Genomic DNA, 22,218 nt, shown 5'->3' on the forward strand with positions numbered 1-22,218 from the left:
GTGGGTTGTGACGGTTAGCTTGAATAAGGTCCGACAGATATTCTCTTTTGGCCACTTTTACTGTGAGCTGGTAGTTACGCCAGCAGTCTTTCCAAATTTGATAAGAGACATGAAATTTGTCTTTTTTCCACTTGTGTTCTGCTTTGCGACACCCCTGTCTAGTTGCGCGGGTAATGTCGTTAAACCATGGTTCGGGTTTAGGTTTTGGGAGCACAGTTTATGAAGGAGCCACCAAATCCAGGATGGCACGGAATGATGAGTTGAACCAAGAGGTGAGTTCCTCTTTATTAGACGAGGGTAAACAAAGGTTATTAAAGGCATCAGAGAAACAACTAGCAGTGCGAGCGTTAAAAATTTGGCGTTTACAACTAGGAGCGGCAGACTTCACAGCAGCATGCGATAAGACCACGTCAAATAAAACTGCCATGTGATCAGAAATCCCATTTTCAAGGACTTCCAGATTTGACACCGGTAGACCATAAGCAAGGACAAGGTCTAAAATATGTCCGGGCTGGTCACATACTGCACGAAATTAAAAGAGTCGATAAGAAGTCATTTGCTAGTGGTTTTTCCGGACAGCACACATGGATATTAAAATTCCCCATTAGGAGGATATGATAATATCTCAGCCTGATTTCCGCAAGAAAGGTTGATAAGTCGCATAAAAAGTCTTTGTTGTATTTAGGAGGACGGTAAATGACAGCACAGAGCACCGGGAAAACATGACCGATTTCAAAGAAGGTTGCTTCAAAGCTGGTGGCCGATGTGGTGAATGTGCACCGTTTACATTTGAAATTGTTCTTCAAGATGCTCAGCGTTCCTCCACCATGGCCTGATGTCTTCGGGGTATAGAGGAAACCACAGTCAGGTGGCAACAATTCAAGCAAAGTACCTGTACCTGCCCAAGTCTCTGTCACACAGGAAATCCAAGTCATTTGGAAAGGAAATACTCCCTCAGAATATCGGTCTTGTTCATCAGCGACCGGGCGTTTAACAACGCGTTCCTTGTGGGAGTAGCAACGGGAGGGATTGCCTTTTCCGATCGCCGAGCCCGGGGGACTTCCCTCAAAAGCTTTCGCTGGATTCCTCCCCGAGAAAGGCGTGGAGGGTAGAAATGCCGTGGCGCAATGGGAGAGCCAATGACTGTTAGCAAGCACAAGGCGACGGGGTTGAGGGCACATCACGCCGGAGCGATCGAAGTGTGTCTCAGATCACATTTTAGCTTCACGAGCTGACCTCTACGTTTGCCGCGGCGACGGCGGCGGTGCTTCCGTGAAGGACAAAATCCGACTTCAACGGACAGTTAGGACGGCGGAAAAAATCATTGGCACCGCCCTACCCACTCTTGAGGACTTGCATGCTGCAAGAATCAAGACTAGGGCACGGAAAATCCTCCTGAAGCCCCCGTAACCTGCCCACCACCTTTTCCAGCTACTTCCCTCAGGCAGGCGCTAAAGATCCATGCGCACCAAATCCAGCAGACACTTAAACAGCTTCTTCCCTCTAGCCATTAACTCCCTAAACAATCACTGACGTAGTCACTCTTCTTGTACAACAAATACGGCTACTGATCACTCTAAAATGGTTCAATGATTTTCTGCACTAACTGTACACTGTCCACTTCAGCTCTGCTTGATACTTTGCACATTGTCTCACAGTTGTCACTGGGTGGTACCACCGCAGTACGGTTCACTTACATTACGAAATGTCCTTCCATACCAATTTGTCATGTCCTTGTATATGATGATACACATGCAGCGTGTTATACCGGAGACAAATTCCTTGTGCGTTCAACATACTTGGCCAATAAAGATGATTCTGCTTGTGATGTAAAATTTCAAAGGATTTAGGGATTTCACCATCTACGCCAGAGGTGCACAATACATTGATCGCGATCGACCGATAGCTTGGGGACTGGTCCCAAGTCAATCGCGAGGTGCGTAGAAGGGAAGAAGAACAAACAACCTAAAACATTTGTGTGTCTGTGTGCATTATAAACATTACATATTTTTGTATTATTGCACACTGCACTTCAGCATCCTACTAGTCTGACTTTCACAAAAAGTATTTAAAAAAATAAAATAAAATTAAGAAGCCGGTCAACTTTAACCTCCGGTGGTGTGTGACCTGCTTCACCGGAAGTTGTTAGAGGTCAGCAATCTGTAATTGCAGCTCGCAATCAGAGCTGTTGCGCAATAGCTTTTATGACTATTGTCAAGTTCAAGATTATTAAGATCAGTATTATCAAGATCAGTTCATTTCATTAGCAATTTACCGAGGGCACTGGCAAAGAATGGCAATCTGGAGTGCCATGAGAAGCATTTTAAAACGGTACACGTGAGCTACGATCGTTAACGCGACAAAAAAGTGCGTCCCAAGCCCAGGTCTCGACAAAGCATAGGCAGTGATTTTCTCTTGTGTCTTCGGTGCCATTATGGCTGTTGCTCATGATGGCCTGTGTGTTCATGTGTGTGCTTATGCGTGCGTGTGCAATAATGGGTCAATCACGGGAGGTTGGTTGATTGAAAAGTAGATCTTCAGTCAAAAAAGGTTGGACACCCCTGATCTATGCAATTTAGGGATTTCATCATCTACAGTCCAGAACATCATAATAAGGTTAAGAGACTCTGGAGAAACCACTGCATGGTGTCATGATCCTGTTTTGGTCTGGCCAGCAGGTGGCATTAGGGGGCTTCGGCACGCACCTGCTGCCAATCTATTATTTGTGAACACTGTATTTAAGGTCTCTTCTGCATTGCGTCAAGTATTTAGCAAGGACCGCGCTCAGTCCTTGCCGCCTAACCGACCGTATGATTGTGCCATCGAATTAATGAACAACGCCCCTCTTCCGAGCTCGCGTCTCTATCAGGTTTCTCACGCGGAACGAGAGGCGCTAAGGGAATATATTGATAACTCACTCGCGGCTGGCCTTATCAGGCCCTCTCGCTCCCCTTTGGGGGCCGGGTTTCGTTGCGCCCTTGTGTCGACTATCGGGGTTTAAATGAGATAACAATCAAGAATAAATATCCCCTACCGTTATTGGACTCGGCGTTCGCCCCTCTCCAATCCGCCGCTGTTTTTTCCAAATTAGATCTGCGCAGCGCTTACCATCTGGTCCGGGTTCGGGAGGGTGCTGAATGGAAGACTGCATTCAAGACCCCCCTAGGGCATTTTGAATACATGGTCATGCTATTCGGGTTAACCAACGCACCGGCCGTATTCCAGAGCCTTATCAATGATGTGTTGAGAGACTTTTTGAATGTTTTTTGTTTTGTGTATTTGGATGACATTTTGATTTTTTCACGTACCCTTCATGAGCACCGTCACCATGTCCGACTGGTGCTACAACGTCTGTTGGAGAACCGTCTATATGTCAAAGCTGAGAAATGCGAGTTTCATGTCGAGTCCATCTCATTTTTGGGGTTTGTGATTGAGAAGGGGCAACTGAGAGCGGACACTGCCAAGATTAAAGCGGTGGTGGAGTGGCCTACGCCGGCCACGAGGAAACAGTTGCAACGGTTCTTGGGTTTTGCCAATTTTTACCGCCGGTTTATCCGTAATTATAGCCAGAGAGTCCTACCTCTGACCCGGTTGACCTCAATAAAAGTTCCATTCAGATGGGACACAGACGCAGACAATGCGTTTGTGGGACTGAAGAAGGCTTTCACTAACCCCCCGGTTTTGCAACATCCTAACCCGGCTTTTCCTTTTATTGTAGAGGTGGACGCTTCAGATTTAGGTGTGGGGGCGGTACTGTCGCAAAGATCCCCCGTTGACCAGAGACTACACCCTTGCGCCTTCTTCTCACGCCGTCTCAGTCCAGCCGAATCGGAAGCGGACTTCGGCACGCACCTGCTGCCAATCTATAATTTGTGAACACTGTATTTAAGGTCTCTTCTGCATTGCACCTGTGTCGGAGAATTGTTTTTGGTATTGCTATTCTCGCTGCTCATGGACTATTGTGCTATTGACCTCGTCATGTTTCGCGTTTTGCAATTTCGGTACACCTGCTTTTTGTAAGTAAGATTTTGGTTTTGTGATTTGGCTTTACGCCCGCGTGTATTTTGATACATTGTTTTAGTTTATATTGGCAGTCTTTAATTTTCTCCCTTGCCTTTGTGCAAGCACCTTTTGTTATTCGTTTATGTTCTCTCTGGTCCTTGTTTTGACCAGCGCTTTATGTTAACTCTTTGTCGGTGCGATTATAAGCATTAAACCTATTTTTGTTACGGAGACCTTGTTTACGTCTACGTTTTTGGGATCCAGACTTTACTCGGCTTGCCCGAGACGTGACACATGGCAAGGCTGAAAATCAACAGAAATGCAGACAGCACTGCATCCAAAACTAACATCATTGTGGAAAGCATATAATCAGATTGGCTCAGGAACACTTCAGAAAGACAATGTCCAAAAATACAGTTTCGCGCTGCATCCGTAGATTCAGCTCAAAACTCCACTATGCAAAGCAAACACCCCAGAAATGCTGCCAGCTTCTCTGAACACAAGCTCATCGGAAATGTACTGAATGCAAAATGGATAAGTGTTCTGCGGTGTGAGAAGGAAACGCATTTCAAATATTTTGGGGAAATTGTGGACGTCCTGCCCCGTGGGCCAAAGAGGAGAATGACCAAATTAAATTGATAGCCTTCTCGACACCTTCTGACCTAGACACACCTTCTGACCATAAAAATCGGATCACTGTACATTGTTCTCCACTGGTACATGTGAAGCAGTGGAGCAGCCATTTTTATCGACTGAAAGAAGCACATGTAACGATCGATCAGACAAAAATATCAGCTGGTTGCGATCACGTGACACACAAGTTCTCGCATGAGGGCAAAATTGCATCGAACTTCAACATAAGCGCACGCTGTAGCATAAAGTGCGCATTATTTGTGACTTACCCTCATATTTTGCTAAATGATGTTGCCGTGGGGACGCAGCGTTTGCCCCCCAAATCAAGAAGTTATTAACATTCTTGAAAACATACCATACTTGGCACACACATCACATTTGGCCAATTAATCATTCATTCATTCATTCATCTTCCGTACCGCTTGATCCTCACTAGGGTCGCGGGGGGTGCTGGAGCCCATCCCAGCCGTCTCCGGGCAGTAGGCGGGGGACACCCTGAATCGGTTGCCAGCCAATCGCAGGGCACACAGAAACAAACAACCATTCGCACTCACACTCACACCTAGGGACAATTTAGAGTGTTCAATCAGCCTGCCACGCATGTTTTTGGAATGTGGGAGGAAACCGGAGCACCCGGAGAAAACCCACGCAGGCCCGGGGAGAACATGCAAACTCCACACAGGGAGGCCGGAGCTGGAATCGAACCCGGTACCTCTGCACTGTGAAGCCGACGTGCTAACCACTTGGCTACCGGGCCGCCCGCCAATTAATCACTATTTTTTAATTTTATTTGTGGTTGAAAAAAAACAAAAGGCTTATTTGCGACCTTGACACATTTTTATTGACACAACCCCGGTTGAATACTTCACCGGGATCTACCAAAAGCTGGAAGCACATGTAACAGCCCAAGACCTCAAAAACGTCTCAGGATCCTCTACTCAGAACTCAAATTGGAGTTGGCCATTTATTATTTCCTTTCCAATCAATTAGATTTTAAAATTCAGATTTTCAAGTGCCGCTGAGTGGAAGGGAAAAAAAATGTTTCGGTAAACATTTACTATTACCTCATCTTCATCTGCGTAGTCGTCCATTCCCATATATTGTGTGGGGATTTCAGTTGGAGCCACCTCTTTGGGCACCCGCCGCCTGCAATTAAAGCAAAGTCAACAAGAATTGTAGAATGTGTGTGTGGCATTTTTCATTTACTCTACGGGGGAGGGTTTTTTTCAGAAAAACAAGAAACTTACTCATCCGTTTGAAATGTCAAGCAAATGACACATTCCAAACCTTTTGCAATGTGCATATGCATATGCATGCATATGCAATATTTTTTTCATGTATGGCATCCGCTCGCGATGTACCACAAAATGCTTTGGAGTACATGTCAAGACATTGTTCTGAAGACAACCACAAAGTTTTAGAACAACAGAATTAAAGATAAGAGATCAATGCACAAGTGTATGTGCACTTACACTTGCCAACATACACGTGCATACACTCGCTGAACTCATTGTTTCACTTCTGTTCATAATTAATTCCATCAGTTCAATTAAGTGCTGATCAATATTTTTGTGGTGTTGCTATGTTGTTTAGTAGGAGAGTCCTATTTAGATGTTTGATCCTTAAACTGGACAGTGATTTCAAACTTGATCGGCAAATTGGTGCCGTTGTTAAATCCAGCTTCTTTCACCTTAGACAGCTGGCCAAAATAAAACCTCTCCTCTCACATGAACACTTTGAGACAGTAATTCATGCCTTTGTCACATCCCGGCTTGATTACTGCAATGCCCTTTACTTTGGAGTCAGCCAGTCTTAAGTAAGCACCTTCAGCTGGTCCTGGATACTAGAAATGATGCTTGGAATGCCTGCTTGTACAAAAAGGTCTTTATCTCCATTTTATTTCCTCAGAAACTAAAAAAAGATGAAATTGAGCTATTTTTAAATGCTGATTGCTAAAGAATGGAAAAAGATAGACACCACATTTTTTTAAGCAGAAAGACCAGAGGCTTGTCTTTGTTTTGCTCGACTGCATGTTTATATTGCAATAGAACACTTGTGGGTTGCAAGATGAGTCAAAATCCAGTAGAACGGCTGGTATTGCGGGGTTTGCTCCAGTGACTATGGCTAGGATTCAATGAGGTAACATAATTGCAATAATCAAATCCAGTGTGATTATTAGTATAGAAGTAGTGGGCAAACTACGGCCCGCGGGCCGGATCCGGCCCGTTGGTCTTTTTAATCCAGCCCGCCGAAGATTGGTGCACAATTAAGGTTTGATTGCATTAATTTCGTTTGGACTTGTAATGGCAGGTATTTCAACAGGTGCTGCAGTTACTTCAAGTTGCAGAGCACAGGGAGGGAGGGGAAGACGAAGAAAGAGGGAGAAAGTAATGACCATGGAAGGGAAAAGGATATACATCTGATTAACCGAAGCAGGTAACAAAGTACGAAACATTCAGGAGACGCCTGGAGTCGGAAAGCCTCAAATCTACAAGACTTTGAAAAACAAGTAAGCTATTCTGACTCAGTCCGATTCTGGCAATTTCCATGCTCAGAGTGAATTGCTTGTGGCTCGAGTAAATCAAGTCAAGTCAAGTCAACAGTATTTATAGAGCACTTCCATACAGCCATCGCTGCATACAAAGTGCTGTACATGGAGCAATTTAACAGGCACAATAAACAGTAAGACAAATCCGTAATAAAGGCGATAGAAAGCACCAAACAGTAAAACCAAGAACAAATCTAAGTCATGCTGAGGTGAATGCCAAAGAATACAAGCGAGTTTTGAGGAGGGCTTTGAAGATGGGCAGCGAGGAGGCTTGCCGAATGTTCAGTGGCAGGTCATTCCAGAGAGAGGGACCAGTGTTATGTTCGTATTCGGCAGCAGGTGGCACGCATTCTCTTCTGCCGGCTACACACCTGCTGCTTATTTCCCACTGATTACACCTACTATATCTAGGCGCTCCGGCGTTTGACCCATTGCCGGAGTATTTACATGCCGTGCCACTGCTGTTGCCCATAACACTAAAATTATTTTTCGATACCATTCGCGTTAGTTACATTTTCATCGTCCCAAGGGGATCTTTATATATTCGTGCGTGAACTAGCATTTGTATCAACATACGTTCCTTGCCGTTTTTTGCAAGCGTTTTCTGTTGTCGCGTTCTTTATTTCCTGGTGCTCGTTTTGCCCAGCGTTTTCTGTTATTTATTAGGCGGGATTTTTGTTTATAATAAATACTATTGTTTTGACAGAGTCCTTGTCGGTGCCTGCTATTTTCGGGGATCCGCTCACTTTCACTTTCTCTGTTACGTACGAAGCAGTTCCTTTTCCCTGCTTCGTGCGTAACGTGACAACCAGAAACAGAAAAGGCTAAATGAACATTTCCTAGAATGGTTTGATTGTTAACATGTTAAAATTTTTCCGCAAACTGAACCACTAAAAAGAGTCGGAGAGCAGTCAAATGTGTAGAGCGTGTACAACAGGGGGCTCAGTACACATCCTTGAGGAGAACCGGTGCTGAGTGTGATGGTGGAGGAGAATGTTACATTAATCCTGGAATACAAAGACATTGTGCTATCTTCTTTATTTTCTATTTCTATCTTTGGCCCGGCCCTCCACAATATTTTCTTCTTCTCCCCGCAGGAAAATAATTGCCCACCCCTGTCCTAAGGAGTGTTACATGTTAATAAACATTTTATTTTGGAAAATACGAGATCACAAACATCTAAAAACATATCATGTACAAAATGGCTGCATCTATCATAGATGCAGCCACAACAGAGGCAAGAACCTTCTTTCACATGCGACATTCCCCACAGCTCACCACACTCACTCAGTCTTGATGAGGATGTCCTGGTTTATAGGCTCCAGCACACACTTGCAGATGAGTTCCTGAGTGACGGGAATGGCCACGTTGTTGGAGACACACAAGTCCGACAAGTAGTCCAGAAAGCTGAGGAGAGAGTAAGTGCAACCACGCTGTCTCACTCGCTAACGTCCCCCAACATTGCTGTGCCACCGAGCCATGCCTACCGGGGCTCCCGATTCTTGCGGACGAGGCTGACGAAGGTCTCCACTTCGGTCTTGGTGATGTGCTTCTCTAGCAGCTTGCGATTGTTGTGCAGGAGCGCAGTGATAGTGTCCTCTGCCAGGATGTCATAGCCGATTTGACCCTGCATCAGGCCGAACTGCTTGGCGATGTGCTCCTGGAAAAAAAAAACAACAACAAATGCAACTTGACTCAACTCTAGTTATATTGCACTTTTACAAAAGTTTCAGCTGTCACAAAAGACCATATTTACACGACCATGGGACGCACCATATGAAAAGGTATAGTGCCATTAATGGCTGGCATTTCTACATGTCTTAAAAAAACATACGCAAACATGCATGCATGCTGACGTATGTTTTTAAAAAGGCAACAGGAGCAAAACTGAGTTCTGTGGTAGTTTATTTAAGTATTTAACAATGTACTCTATTATTTTTGGATCGATTCTCATTCACACATCTTTATCTTCTGTATCTGAAATAAAAAAGGCAAGTTCTCCATCGAACACGCCAGGTTCCCTCTCGTCAGAGTCAGTCAGTCTTGCTGCCGAGCAGCTCCTCAGAAATGATGCCGGCTTTCTCGAATGCTCGAACAATAGTGCAAGTGGACACGTTAGTCCAAGCATGCACAAGTAACTCGCCCGGCGCTGCCTTCCAGTTTTTGGAAAAGCTGTGGTCGCCATCTGTCATTCATCTCGTTCCCTCAACTTCACTTTGAACCCTTGTTTATGCTGATGTCCAGCGGTTGGCGTTCCTTTGTCAAGCCTCCCGGAATGATGGCAAGCTCTGGGTTCATTTGCTGCAGATGTTTTTTCACAACGGCCGTGAGATGTGCATGCATGAAGTCATAAATAAGCAGGGAGGGTAAGGCGCGGAAAAAAATCATCCAAACTCTTCGCATACCACTCACTCAGCCACTTTCATTTTCTCTTCGTCCATAGCAGACTTTTTTATTTGCCTTCACGAACACTCCAGTCGAAAACTTTTCTTTCAGTTCAGTCTTTCACCGTAGGTGGCAGTTTCTGTACATTTCTATGGCAACCAAAGCACAACAGTAAAAGTCGACTTCTCATGGTCCGTTGTGCATATAACTAGAATGCTTATCCCCTTCTTTTTGACAGTGTGGTTCACCGGGCTGTCAAAAGTGAGCGCCACCTTGTCCATGTTGATGATGTGGTTGGGTTGCATGTGTTTGTCGGCAATCATTTTACAGCAGTTGGAGCAGTAGGTGGCCACCTTTTCCTTGTAGTCCGCTCGAAGCTGCTGCGCCATCGTAGTCCTTACCCAGATGGATACTTGGCGCCGTTTCATAAAACCAAAAGCACCAAGATGGACCTCCATGAAAATGTTTGATTTTCATTTCTTCTGAGAGATTTTTTGCCCTCAGTCGAATGGTGAGTCGAGACACGCTTGTCCTGGCTTTTGACTGTGAATCCACTACTTGTGTTGGTCTTCCAACTCAGGCCACCTCGCCTTGTTTCCGCGGAAACTCAGCCTTGTCTTTTTGACTTGGTGAAGCTCGTTCTCCTGCTACCTCCACTTGCGAACCACGGATTAGTTGATCCTAAATTCTCTCACGGCTGCTCAAATACCATGTTCCTCTGCAGAACTGATCGCTTGAAGTTTGAAATGCTAGGCGTGTCTCTTCCAAGAGATGGTTTGGACATGTCCGGAGGAGAGAGAGTGAATATATTGGGAGAAGGATGCTGAGTCTTGAACTGCCGGGCAGGAGGCCAAAAGTAAGACCAAAGAGAAGGTTTATAGATGGAGTGAAAGAAGACATGAAAGTCGCTGGTGTGAAAGAAGAGGATGCAGAAAACAGGTTTAGATGGACACAACTGATTCGCTGTGGCGACCCCTGAAGGGAAAAGCCGAAAGGAAAAGAAGAAGAACAAGAAGCATGCTTGCTTAAATCTAAGTTTTAAAGCAAACAACTAATTCTCGCATCCGTTGGTGAGTGACAAAATGGAACACATATACAGCGAGAATGGTTCAATTCTCTGGCTCCAATTAGATCCTGTTCACTTTACTTTTCAAACACCTTTGGACCACAGTATGTACAGGATATTTATTCATGTATTAGTGGTGACAACAACAACATTTTGTGCTAAAGGGGCACATTTGAGATTTAGAACAAATGGGTCATTTGGATATGAGGTAAAGAAAGAAATCAGTGTTTATTTAAGTACTTTGTTCAATAGATCAAACAATGATTCATTCCCATTTTCAAATGATTTCTAATGACTGGACTTACATTTAATCAACCTGTGAAGGACTACGGGTTTATTTATGTGTGCCAAATGTTGTGCAATATTGGACATTTAGTGTTGACTTCCTATTAGGTGGAAGCCTTATTTTGAAGGGATAACGGCTGTTTAGACAGTAATTTTATCGAGAGGATTCGGAAAAGGTTAAACAGATTCACAGACGACAAAATTAACAGTTTAAAGATACTTATAAGATATTTATTTTTGCGATTAGAATATATACTTAATTAATCTTGACATGCATGCTGATAAGTGTGACTCATGATGTCATGCTTTTATTTTCATTCTTTTAATGGTGTAAGAGGTTTTGTACGGAACCTAAAGGAATTAAAAGGAAACTTCTGGCCACCAGTAAAACTTCATTATTTCAACCAATGCTACACAACCAATTATTTCACATAAATAAATAGCACTTTTTCTACTCCTAAATTGGAGTTCACCGCGGCAAGGCAGTCACTTCACACAGGGATAAGGAGGTTTGGATTTTTTTTTTGGGGGGGGGGGGTCATGAAATTAAATTGGCATTTAGAAATTGCATTTTGTATTTCACATTTCTCATGTGATTTTATAATTGGTTTGATGTACTGAAAACTTTGTGTGTGATAACTATGAAAATGAAATCAGGAATAGGGCAAACACTTTCACGGCACTGTATATAGATACATACATTACATATATATATATATATATATATATATATATATATATATATATATATATATATATATATATATATATATATATATATATATATATATATATATATATATATATATATATATATATATATATTTCTTTAGATTAAAATATTTAATCTAATTAAAAACGCTAATTACACAGCTTGTAATGGAGGCTTTCGCTGGCAATCCGTAGTGGAGTTGTTCGATGCAATGTGAATGATTTCAGCTCGAGTCGAGCTGTGGACAATGTTGACAGGCTTGCATGCAGTAGCCCTACATTTAGCTATGGGTTCAGCAAATTTGTTCTTCGTCGTGTTATCCATTTTCTTCACTTTGAAATGATCCACAGCTGTCTGTCTTAGACGAAGGGCCGGAGTACTCACATCAGCTGTGTGCTTGGCCATTATGTGGTATTTCATGTGCTATGATGATAGCTCAGTTTACTCCTGCAAAACATCCAGGTAACTTTGGTCTTGTCCGTGGAACTATCTGACAACTTTTTAACAGTAAACTTTCCATTCATAAACTCTCAAAGTATCCGTTTTCGGTGTCTCGCGCTGCCGTGGCTGGCAAAACAGACATTGGCGTGGACTTAAGCAGCGCGCTTGATGTTTTGTTTCTGGTTTATTTATAGAGCAACGTAACATCCGCTGTGACGTGTGCCGCGTTAATCTCGGGAGAAAGCATTTAATCCCGTTAAAACTCATTTAAATTAATGCCAATAAAAATGTGCTAAACGATTAAAATAGTTAATCTAATTAAAAACGCAACCGCCATAATTAACTCAAATTAGCTGAAAATTCATTGTGATTACTCACGCATTTTTTATTGTTTCTGAATTTCCTTTTATATTGTTTGTTTTATTTTTCCCAATTTTAATAGTCTCATCAACATGGAATCATGAATCAGTGTTCTATGTGCAAAATGCAAATATTTACTGAAATAATTTCCATTTTCAATTTTACATGAACATTTTTCACCTGGAGTAGTTATTCACACTCACACAATATTACTGTCCATCAACAACAGTGAAAAAAATATTTTGTCAGACAATAGCTGCTTTAACAGCTCTTTTAATGGAATCAAAACAGAGAAATATAATATAAAGTGCACATCTAAGGTAAACTAGTACTGAGCCTGTAGTAGATTTAAGCCATGGTTGCATAATTCGATTTTCTCAAGTTTGCTTTGAACACAGCAGTCAGGCTATGTTGATTCTGTTGGTCCTTCTTGCGCGGACGTCTCGTTATGGTTTTGTGTAGACATCATTTCGGATGACTACACTTGGTTCGATGACAACATGGAGACGTTTTATTTTCAGTGTGGTCGCTAGGTTGCGACTACTGCACCGCTGAACTCTCGACGTGCGTCAGCGCACCGTCACTGTCAAACGAACACAGAGAAGCTCCACCCACATTATCTATATGGACGAGAACATGGTCACCTTCCACACAAAATAGTTCCAAACAAGTAGCAATTATGTCAGTGGCATACTGTACATCGAACTCAACAGAATGCCTGCTCTTTATTCATTGATAGCGGCTGGATAGCTCAGTTGGTAAGGCGTCGGTTTGGCATACGGGAGATGGTATTCGAATCCGGCTTGGGGCAATATGAGCACACAACACCATCCAGTGTGGGTCCTTGGGCAAGATCCTTCACGCGAATGCCTACCTCATACAATGATGACAGACAATAAAACGAATGACATGCCGCGTCAGATGTCGTCCGCCCAAACAAGGTCTCTGTCAGGTGGTGGGGAACCAGAGCACCTTGATGAAAAATGGGCTATTGGAACAAAGCGGAGATGGGCGAGATGCGATAACATGGCTCTGTTGGAATGCTATTACTCAAGCAACCCTAGTCAGAGGGGTTACATGCAGAGAATGTGGTCTAAATGGTTACTTCGAAACCCACAGTTGCGGTTGACCACGAAACAACGAGTAGCTCAATGTTCCATCATCCACAAACTGCAACTGCTGTCACAACTTGAGATTGATGTGGTACAACGCAGGTTCCATGGTGAAGGGCCCCAGGCTGCCAGATCAGAGGAGGAGGTCATACAAGAGATTGGGAGGCAAGCCCCAATGAATGAAAGGCTGAGCGAGGCAGCAACTGACCTGAAAGCTAAGATCATGGCGAGAATGAAAGCTGGGCAACCTAGAAACTGATTACATCCGCTATGTGAAGTACCATCTGAAAGTCTCATAGAAAGTGTGAATGCAGCACTGAGGGCGATCCCTACCGTAACGATCACAGAAACCAATGAGCTGATATACGCTTCAGCATCTGAAAGTCTCATAGAAAGTGTGAATGCAGCACTGAGGGCGATCCCTACCGTAACGATCACAGAAACCAATGAGCTGATATACGCTTCAGCATCAGTGATCCTGGAGACTCTGGGCTATAAGAGCAACCATGGAAGCCATGAGATACGTTACCCACCATGGAAAAGACGGTTGGAGGCTAAGATCAAGGCGGCCCGGAAAGATGTGAGTCAATTGACGGAGGCCCAGAGAGGTGTGATGAAAAGGCCGATACCCGAGAGGTACATCCAGATAACCATACCTGAAGCACTTGAAACTGCCAAACAAAGGCTCCAAGCCTTGTCCAGTCGCCTAAAGCGGTACACGAAAGAGAATGAGGCCAGACGAATAAACAGGCTGTTCGCAACACAACCTGCAAAAGTGTACGCTCAGTGGCAGGGTCCTAACAACAGAGCTGACCCACCAAGACTGGAAACTGAAAGGTACTGGAAAGGCATATAGGAGAAGGAGGTTGCACATAACAGCAGTGCACAATGGCTGGTGACCCTGAGAGAGGAGCACAGCAACCTCCCTGAACAGAACCCAGTTACATATAACAGCGGCAGACATACAGGAAAGAGTCTCAGATATGAAGAACTGGACAGCACCAGGCCCGGACATGGTCCACACCTACTGGTTAAAGAAACTCACAGCACTCCATGAGCGCCTAGCAGTACAAATGAACCAGCTGCTGAGGGATGGGACTCACCCAGAATGGCTAACCGAAGGGCAAACGATCCTGATCATGAAGGATCCCTCGAAGGGTGCAGCCCCATCCAACTATCGGCCAATAACCTGTCTCTCCACAACATGGAAGCTCATGTCAGGCATCATTGCGGCTAAGATAAGTGGACACATGGATCAATACATGAACGAAGCGCAGAAGGGCATTGGTAGAGATACCAGAGGAGCCAAACATCAGCTCCTGGGTGACAGAACAGTCGCACAAGACTGCAGGTCCCGACGTACCAACCTGTGCACAGCTTGGATTGATTACAAGAAAGCCTATGACTCGATGCCACATACATGGATCACTGAATGCTTGGAGTTGTATAAGGTGAACAGGACCCTAAGAGCCTTCGTTGCGAACTCGATGAGGATGTGGAAAACCCCACTTGAAGCCAATGGCAAGCCACTTACCCAAGTGTCCATCAAATGTGGCATATACCAAGGTGATGCACTCTCCCCACTGCTGTTCTGCATAGGACTGAACCCCCTAAGCCAAGTAATCACCAAGACAGGCTATGGATACCGCCTCAGAAATGGAGCTACAATCAGTCACCTCCTATACATGGATGACATAAAGCTGTATGCTAAGAGCAAAAGGGACATAGATTCCCTAATCCACACAACCACGATCTACATCAGCGACATCGGTATGTCATTCGGGCTTGAGAAATGTAGTCGGATGGTGACTAAGAGAGGAAAGGTAGTCCGCACTGAAGGGGTCTCACTCCCTGAAGGAACAATAGCAGACATTGAGGACAGCTACAAGTACCTTGGTATACCACAAGCCAATGGCAACCTCGAACTGGCAACAAGGAAAGCGGCTACGGCCAAATACCTCCAGCGAGTGAGGCAAGTCCTAAGAAACCAGCTCAATGGCAAGAATAAGACCCGGGCAATAAACAGCTATGCCCTGCCAGTGATCAGATACCCTGCAGGAATAATAAGGTGGCCAAAGGAAGAGATTCAGACCACGGACGTTAAGACCCGAAAGCTCCTAACCATGCATGGAGGGTTCCATCCCAAATCCAGCACCCTGAGACTGTACGCAAGCCGAAAGGAAGGAGGCTGGTGACGAGTGAGTGTGAGAGCCACTGTCCAGAATGAAACATCCAAGCTCCATGAATACATGAGGGAGAAGGCTCCAACGGATGACGTACTCAGAGAATGTCTCAGACAATGGAGAACAGAAGATGAGGCGCTGGAAGAGGGACCATCATTGGAGGACAAGCCCCTACACGGGATGTACCACTGGACCATAACTGAAGTGGCTGATCTCAAGAAGTCCTATCAGTGGCTAGAGAGGGCTGGCCTGAAGGACAGCACAGAGGCACTCATCCTTGCTGCTCAGGAGCAGGCCTTGAGCACCAGAGCCATCGAGGCCCAGATATACCACACCAGACAAGACACAAGGTGTAGGTTGTGCAAAGAGGCCCCTGAGACGATCCAACACATAACTGCAGGGTGTAAGATGCTGGCAGGGAAAGCCTACATCGAACGCCATAACCAGGTGGCTGGCATAGTCTACCGAAACATCTGTGCGGAGTATGGACTGGAAACCCCAAGGTCAAAATGGGAAACACCTCCGAAGGTGGTGGAGAATGACAGAGCGAAGATCCTGTGGGACTTCCAGATCCAGACTGACAAGATGGTAATGGCGAACCAACCAGATATCGTGATCATAGATAAAGGGCAGAGGAAAGCCGTTGTAGTGGATGTAGCGGTCCCAAGTGATGGAAACATCAGGAAGAAGGAACATGAGAAACTCGAGAAGTACCAAGGGCTCAGAGAGGAGCTGGAGAAAGCCTGGAAGGTAAAGGTGAAGTCGTGCCTGTGGTGGTCGGAGCACTCGGGGCAGTAACCCCCAAACTAGATGAGTGGTTGCAACAGATCCCGGGAACAACATCGGACATCTCAGTCCAGAAATGTGCAGTGCTGGGAACAGCAAGGATACTGCGCAGAACCCTCAAGCTTCCTGGCCTCTGGTAGAGGACCCGAGCTGAATGAGGGACGGACACCACCCGAGGGGTGAGATGAGGATTTTTTATATATATATATATATATATATATATATATATATATATATATATTAGAGCTGTCAAACGATTAAAATATTTAATCTAATTAAAAATGCAACTGTCATAATTAACTCAAATGATCTAAAAAATTAATCGTGATTACTTACACATTTTTTATCGTTTCTGAATTTCATTTTACATTATTTGTCCTATTTTTTCCCATTTTAATGCTCTCATCAACATGGAATCATGAATCAGTTTTCTATGTGCCAAATGCAAATATTTACTGAAATAACATTTTCGATTTTCAATTTTACATTAACATTTTTCACTTGGAGCAGTTATTCACACATAATCTCTCACACAACATTACTGTCCATCAACAACAGTGAAAAAAATATTTTGTCACACAACAGCTGCTTTAACAGCTCTTTTAATGAAATCAAAACAGAGCAATATAACATTATAAAGTGCACATCTAAGGTAAACTAGTACTCAGCCTATAGTGGATTTAAACCATGGTTGAATAATTCATTTTTCTCAAGTTTGCTTTGAACACAGCAGTCTGTTTCTGTATGTTTGTTGAAGAATAACGAGACACCGGACACCAGTGTTCATTATGTGCCGCTGTATTCAAAACTGTCGGCCGTACAAACAAGCGCACGCACTTCCCCCGTGTTGCTGGGGCAAACCATTCTTAAAGGGGGCGGGGGGTTCACTCCTCCTAACACAGGCTATGTTTTGTGTTTGTCCTTCTTGCGCGGAAGTCTCTCTACGGTTTTGTATAGACATCATTTCGAATGACTACACTTGGTTCGATGACAACACTGGAGACGTTTTATTTTCGTTAGGTATCTACCACTGCAGCGCACTGTCACACGAACACAGAGAAGCTCCACTCGCTCTATTTATATGGACACAGAACACTGGAACCTTCCACACAAAATAGTTCCAAACAAGTAACAATCGCGTCAGTGGCATACATCGTATACCTGTATGATACAGAGAGAAACAAGAACAGATAACTTTGCTCTTGTCAGTGAAGGCAACGTTTTAAAAGTAAACTTTCCATTCATAAACTCGTTAAGTTTCCGTTTTCGGTGTCTCGCGCTGCCATGGCTGGCAAAACAGACATGTTATTGCTTGTTATTTTGTTTCTGTTTTATTTATAGAGTCGTTTTGACCAGTCGTCTGTCCCTTCCCCCAACCTCCAACTGCAACCACTCTCACTGAGGACTTCTTCTTCTCCCCCTCCTCTTTCGACCAGCTCTCATAAACCCAGTCTGTCACCTGGTTCCTGCCTGTCCGTCACAACAGAGCAGGTGAGGAACCAACTGATGAAGATGAATGTGAGGAAGGCATTGTGTGACATTGTCCAGCACATGTTCAACCTGAGCCTGAAGCTGGGCAGAGCTCCATAGCAGTGGAAAACTTCGTGCCTGGTCCCAGTGCCCAAGACCCCCACCCTAAGGAGCTGAGCAGCTACAGACCGGTGGCGCTGACGTCTCACCTAATGAAGACGCTGGAGAGACTCGTCCTCGCCCACCTTCTACCGCTGGTGAGCCCGGGACTGGACCCGCTGTAGTTTGCCTATCAGCCTGGCATCGGCGTGGAAGACGCCATTATCTACCTCCTACATTCAGTGCTGTCACACTTGGAGAAGACTGGGAGCACTGTGAGAATCATGTCCTTTGATTTCTCCAGTGCCTTCAACACCATCCAGCCAACTTACTGAGAGGCAAACTGCAGAACGCCGGAGTGGACCACCATCTCACAGCATGGATCATAGACTACCTCACAAATCGGCTGCAGTATGTGAGGTTGCAGAGCTGTGAGTCGGACAGGCTTCTCTGCAGCACTGGAGCGCCGCAGGGGACTGTTCTGGCTCCATTCCTGTTCAACCTCTACACCTTGGACTTCAGACATGCCACTCCAAACTGCTACCTTCAGAAGTTCTCCGATCACTCTGCGATTGCTGGCCTCATTACAGAGGGGGACGATCGGGAGTACAGGGGACTGATGAAGGACTTTGTGGACTTGTGCCAATCTCCTCCAGATCAACCCTAGGAAAACTAAGGAGTTGGCTGTGGATTTCTGCAGGAAACAGTCCTCACCAGCACAGATGAACATCCAGGGTATGGACATAGAGAGGGTGACCTCCTTCAAGTATCTTGGTGTTCTTCTGAACAACAAACTGGACTGGTCTACAAACACGGACACCCTGATTAGGAAAGGACTGCTGTCAGGCTGACTCTTCCTACTCAGGAAACTGAGGTCTTTTGGGGTTCAGGGGTCGCTCCTTAAGACTTTCTATAACTCGGTGGTGGCATCTTATGGCATTGTCTGCTGGTCAGGCAGCATCTCAGCCCGGGACAGAAAGAGACTGGAGTGACTGGTCAGGAAGGCCAGTTCTGTCCTGGGCCACTCCCTTGACACTCTGGAGGAGGTGGGCAAGAAGGATGCTAACTAAGCTAAAAGCTATGATGGCCAGTCCCTCCCACCCCCTCTAGCCCGCCCTGACAGCACTTGGTAGCTCCTTCAGCTAGAGACTGTTACAACCGCGCTGCAAGAAGGAGAGATACCGACGCTCATTCCTACCGACTGCTGTCAGGCTGCTGAATAAAAATAACAATAATAATAGGTAGCCCAGTGGTTAGCACGTCGGCTTCACAGTGCAGAGGTGCCGGGTTCGATTCCAGCTCCGGCCCGTCTGTGTGGAGTTTGCATGTTCTCCCCGGGCCTGCGTGGGTTTTCTCCGGGTGCTCCGGTTTCCTCCCACATTCCAAAAACATGCGTGGCAGGCTGATTGAACACTCTAAATTGTCCCTAGGTGTGAGTGCGAATGGTTGTTTGTTTCTGTGTGCCCTGCGATTGGCTGGCAACCGATTCAGGGTGTCCCCCGCCTACTGCCCGAAGACAGTTGGGATAGGCCCCAGCACCCCCCGCGACCCTAGTGAGGATCAAGGGGCTCGGAAGATGAATGAATGAATGAATGAATAATTAAATGATGTGAAAGACAATTGTAAATAGCACTGCGATTTATCCATTTTGTGTTTATATTGCACTTAATTGAACGGTGTTTGTTGTTTTTTTCCCCTCTTTCTTATTTCTACCTACATTCTTGCTGCTGGAGGCTGTAAATTTCCCCAGTGTGGGACTAATAAAGGATATATTAATCTTAACTACCATTCTGTGACCCACCCAAAATGGCTCTGTGACCCATGTTTGGGTTCTGACCCACCAGTTGAGAATCACTGGTCTCGACAGTGATGGACATCACTGAGAATCACACATCAATCTTTTAGAAATGCATTCATACACTTAGTGCTGCATATGAATGCATGTGGGGCATGCGACAAACATGCCACAATTTACAAATACTCCTGTAAACAGCCTTTACCTGGTTCTTGCGGTAGTCCTCTTGGGAATGTCGCAGGACGCGGTAGCAGAGTCGGAACATGTACTGGTATGGAGAGTTCTTCTGGTCAGCCAACTCCTCCAGACGGAGCAGAGGTCCTTCCCCTCCGCTACGGTCCTTGAAAGGTACTTTTAGGATGCCAAATATCTGAAGTAAAAGGAATATCATGTCAATAAGTTAATTAAAGGTGCAAAGAATAATAAATATGATGTAAACAAAAAGAGAACAGTAAGAGGCCGATTTACTAAAGGTTTGCATGTGCAAAGATGGGTGCCATGTTGATTGCTCACATGAACACCAGGAGTGTGTCTGGGTAAAATTACAGCACAGTCCATTTTGCACATCTGGGAGTAGATTGATTTAGCATGTGGAATGTGAATTGTCAACCTGGGAGACGAATTGCAGTGGCTGATTTTGAGTCTGAAAGGTAGGTGCAAAACAATAACAACGGTAATTGGGTAATTGGGGGAGGAGGAGGAGACACTGGCAAAATAATAATGGATTTTTATGGCTCCTTTAAACATCTCTAAAATGTCAGAAAGAAAAATTACCAACCGTCTAACGGAGGGGTGCCCAATACGTCGAATCGACCTAAGTCAATCGCGAGGGGTGTAGAGGGCAACCCCCCCCCCAAATAAATAAATAAATAAATAAATAAATAAATAACATTTGTTTTGTGTGTCTGTGTGCATGTTATTCATATATTATATGTTATATTTTTGTGTTAGTGCACACTGTACCCTGAGCATCCTTTCATTCTTACTCCAACAAAAAACATTTAAACAATAAAATGAAATAAAAAAGCAGGTCACCTTTAACCGACAGTGGCGCATGATCTGCATGACCGGAAATTGTTCGCGGTAAGCAGTCTGCAATTGCAGCATGCTTCAGAGCTGTTGAGCTATATCTTTTATTGTTATTATTATTCTCATTCGAGGTTTGTTTCAGGTATACTTTCCTGAGGGCACTGGCAAAGAATGGAAATCTGGAATGCTGGGAGAAGCATTTTAAAACGGCACACGCTGCACAAGTGTGTCCCATTGCTCTGCATCAAGTCTCTACTAAGGTAGGCAGTGATTTGTTTTTCACAAACTCACAAACACTTGTGTCTACTTTATTTTTCTGTTTCGTTCATCTTAGAGGCCGTAATAGGTACTGCTCATCAGGGTATGTGCATTAAAGTGTGTGCATATGCGCGTGTCTGCAGTAACGGGTCAATCGTGGGAGGTTGGTTGATCAAAAAGTATATCTTTGGTCAAAAAAGATTGGGCACCCCTGGTCTAAGAGCTTTTTGTTTTGTTTTTTATTGAATTTACAATTCCATACCATGCGATCACGTGACCATCAAAACCTTTTTCTTATTTTCCAGCACACCTGACTGACCCAGAATCTGTTGTATGAGATCTCTCACACATTAACATCGTCTCCCTCGGCTCTCCGCCAGCTGAACAATAAGATTGCAATTCCTCTGTAACTTAACCGTCTGTGGCGACAAATGAGATACTAACAATCGTAATACCATATTTTCCGCACTCATAGGCGCACCTAAAAGCCTTCCATTTTCTTAAAAGCTTGTAGCAACCACAAATGCCCTCTGAGAACTCTGACATTTGAATTTCGCGCCGTGAGACTGATCAGCCAATCGGCGGCCCCCGCTGCCGCTCGCTACCAACCAATCACAGCCCCCGGGTGGGCTGGACGTTTGTTTACACTAACGTCCGCTTTGCTGGTATATAAATGATCGTATGTTTGCTAAAATAAAGCAGTGTACCACAGCTCTTCGAGTACTTCACTTCGCCGGGCCGTCGTTCCTTACAACTGGTGACCCTTCGCCGTTCTCAACACGCAACCTTCGAGACTCAAGATGTCGACAACTCCACCGCTTTCCAACGGCCTGCTCCCGACCCGGTCGGAACCGCAGACGCCGTCCGACAACAACCTCACAATCCACGCCGTCTCGGTGAAACTGCCGCCTTTCAGCACTCAGGAACCCGTTTCCTGGTTTCGCCGGGCCGAAGTACAATTCCGCCTCCGGAAAGTCACAGATCCGAGAACAAAAGCGGACTACGTCTTAGAAGCCATCCCGACGGCGTTTTCCAGCACGTTTCGGCATGGTTG

General features: G+C 44.8%; 1 protein-coding gene across 4 annotated transcripts in view; it reads right to left on the minus strand.

Moving 5' to 3' along the window:
* The window catches only part of itpr3 (inositol 1,4,5-trisphosphate receptor, type 3), a 255,817-nt gene that overhangs the window by 155,458 nt on the left and 78,141 nt on the right, over nucleotides 1-22,218 (minus strand). For all 4 annotated transcript variants that reach the window (XR_007961438.1, XM_052058664.1, XM_052058663.1 and 1 more), the window contains 4 exons: nucleotides 20,083-20,247; nucleotides 8,671-8,843; nucleotides 8,471-8,590; nucleotides 5,700-5,781 (listed from right to left, as the gene is read on the minus strand). Coding sequence is in view for 3 of the 4 variants with exons in the window: in XM_052058664.1 (XP_051914624.1) it covers nucleotides 5,700-5,781; nucleotides 8,471-8,590; nucleotides 8,671-8,843; nucleotides 20,083-20,247 (540 nt within the window). In the remaining variant the exon portion in view is untranslated. The remainder of the gene's footprint in view (nucleotides 1-5,699; nucleotides 5,782-8,470; nucleotides 8,591-8,670; nucleotides 8,844-20,082; nucleotides 20,248-22,218) is intronic.

Source organism: Hippocampus zosterae, chromosome 2 (genome assembly GCF_025434085.1).
Source record: "Hippocampus zosterae strain Florida chromosome 2, ASM2543408v3, whole genome shotgun sequence".
NCBI lineage: Eukaryota > Metazoa > Chordata > Actinopteri > Syngnathiformes > Syngnathidae > Hippocampus > Hippocampus zosterae.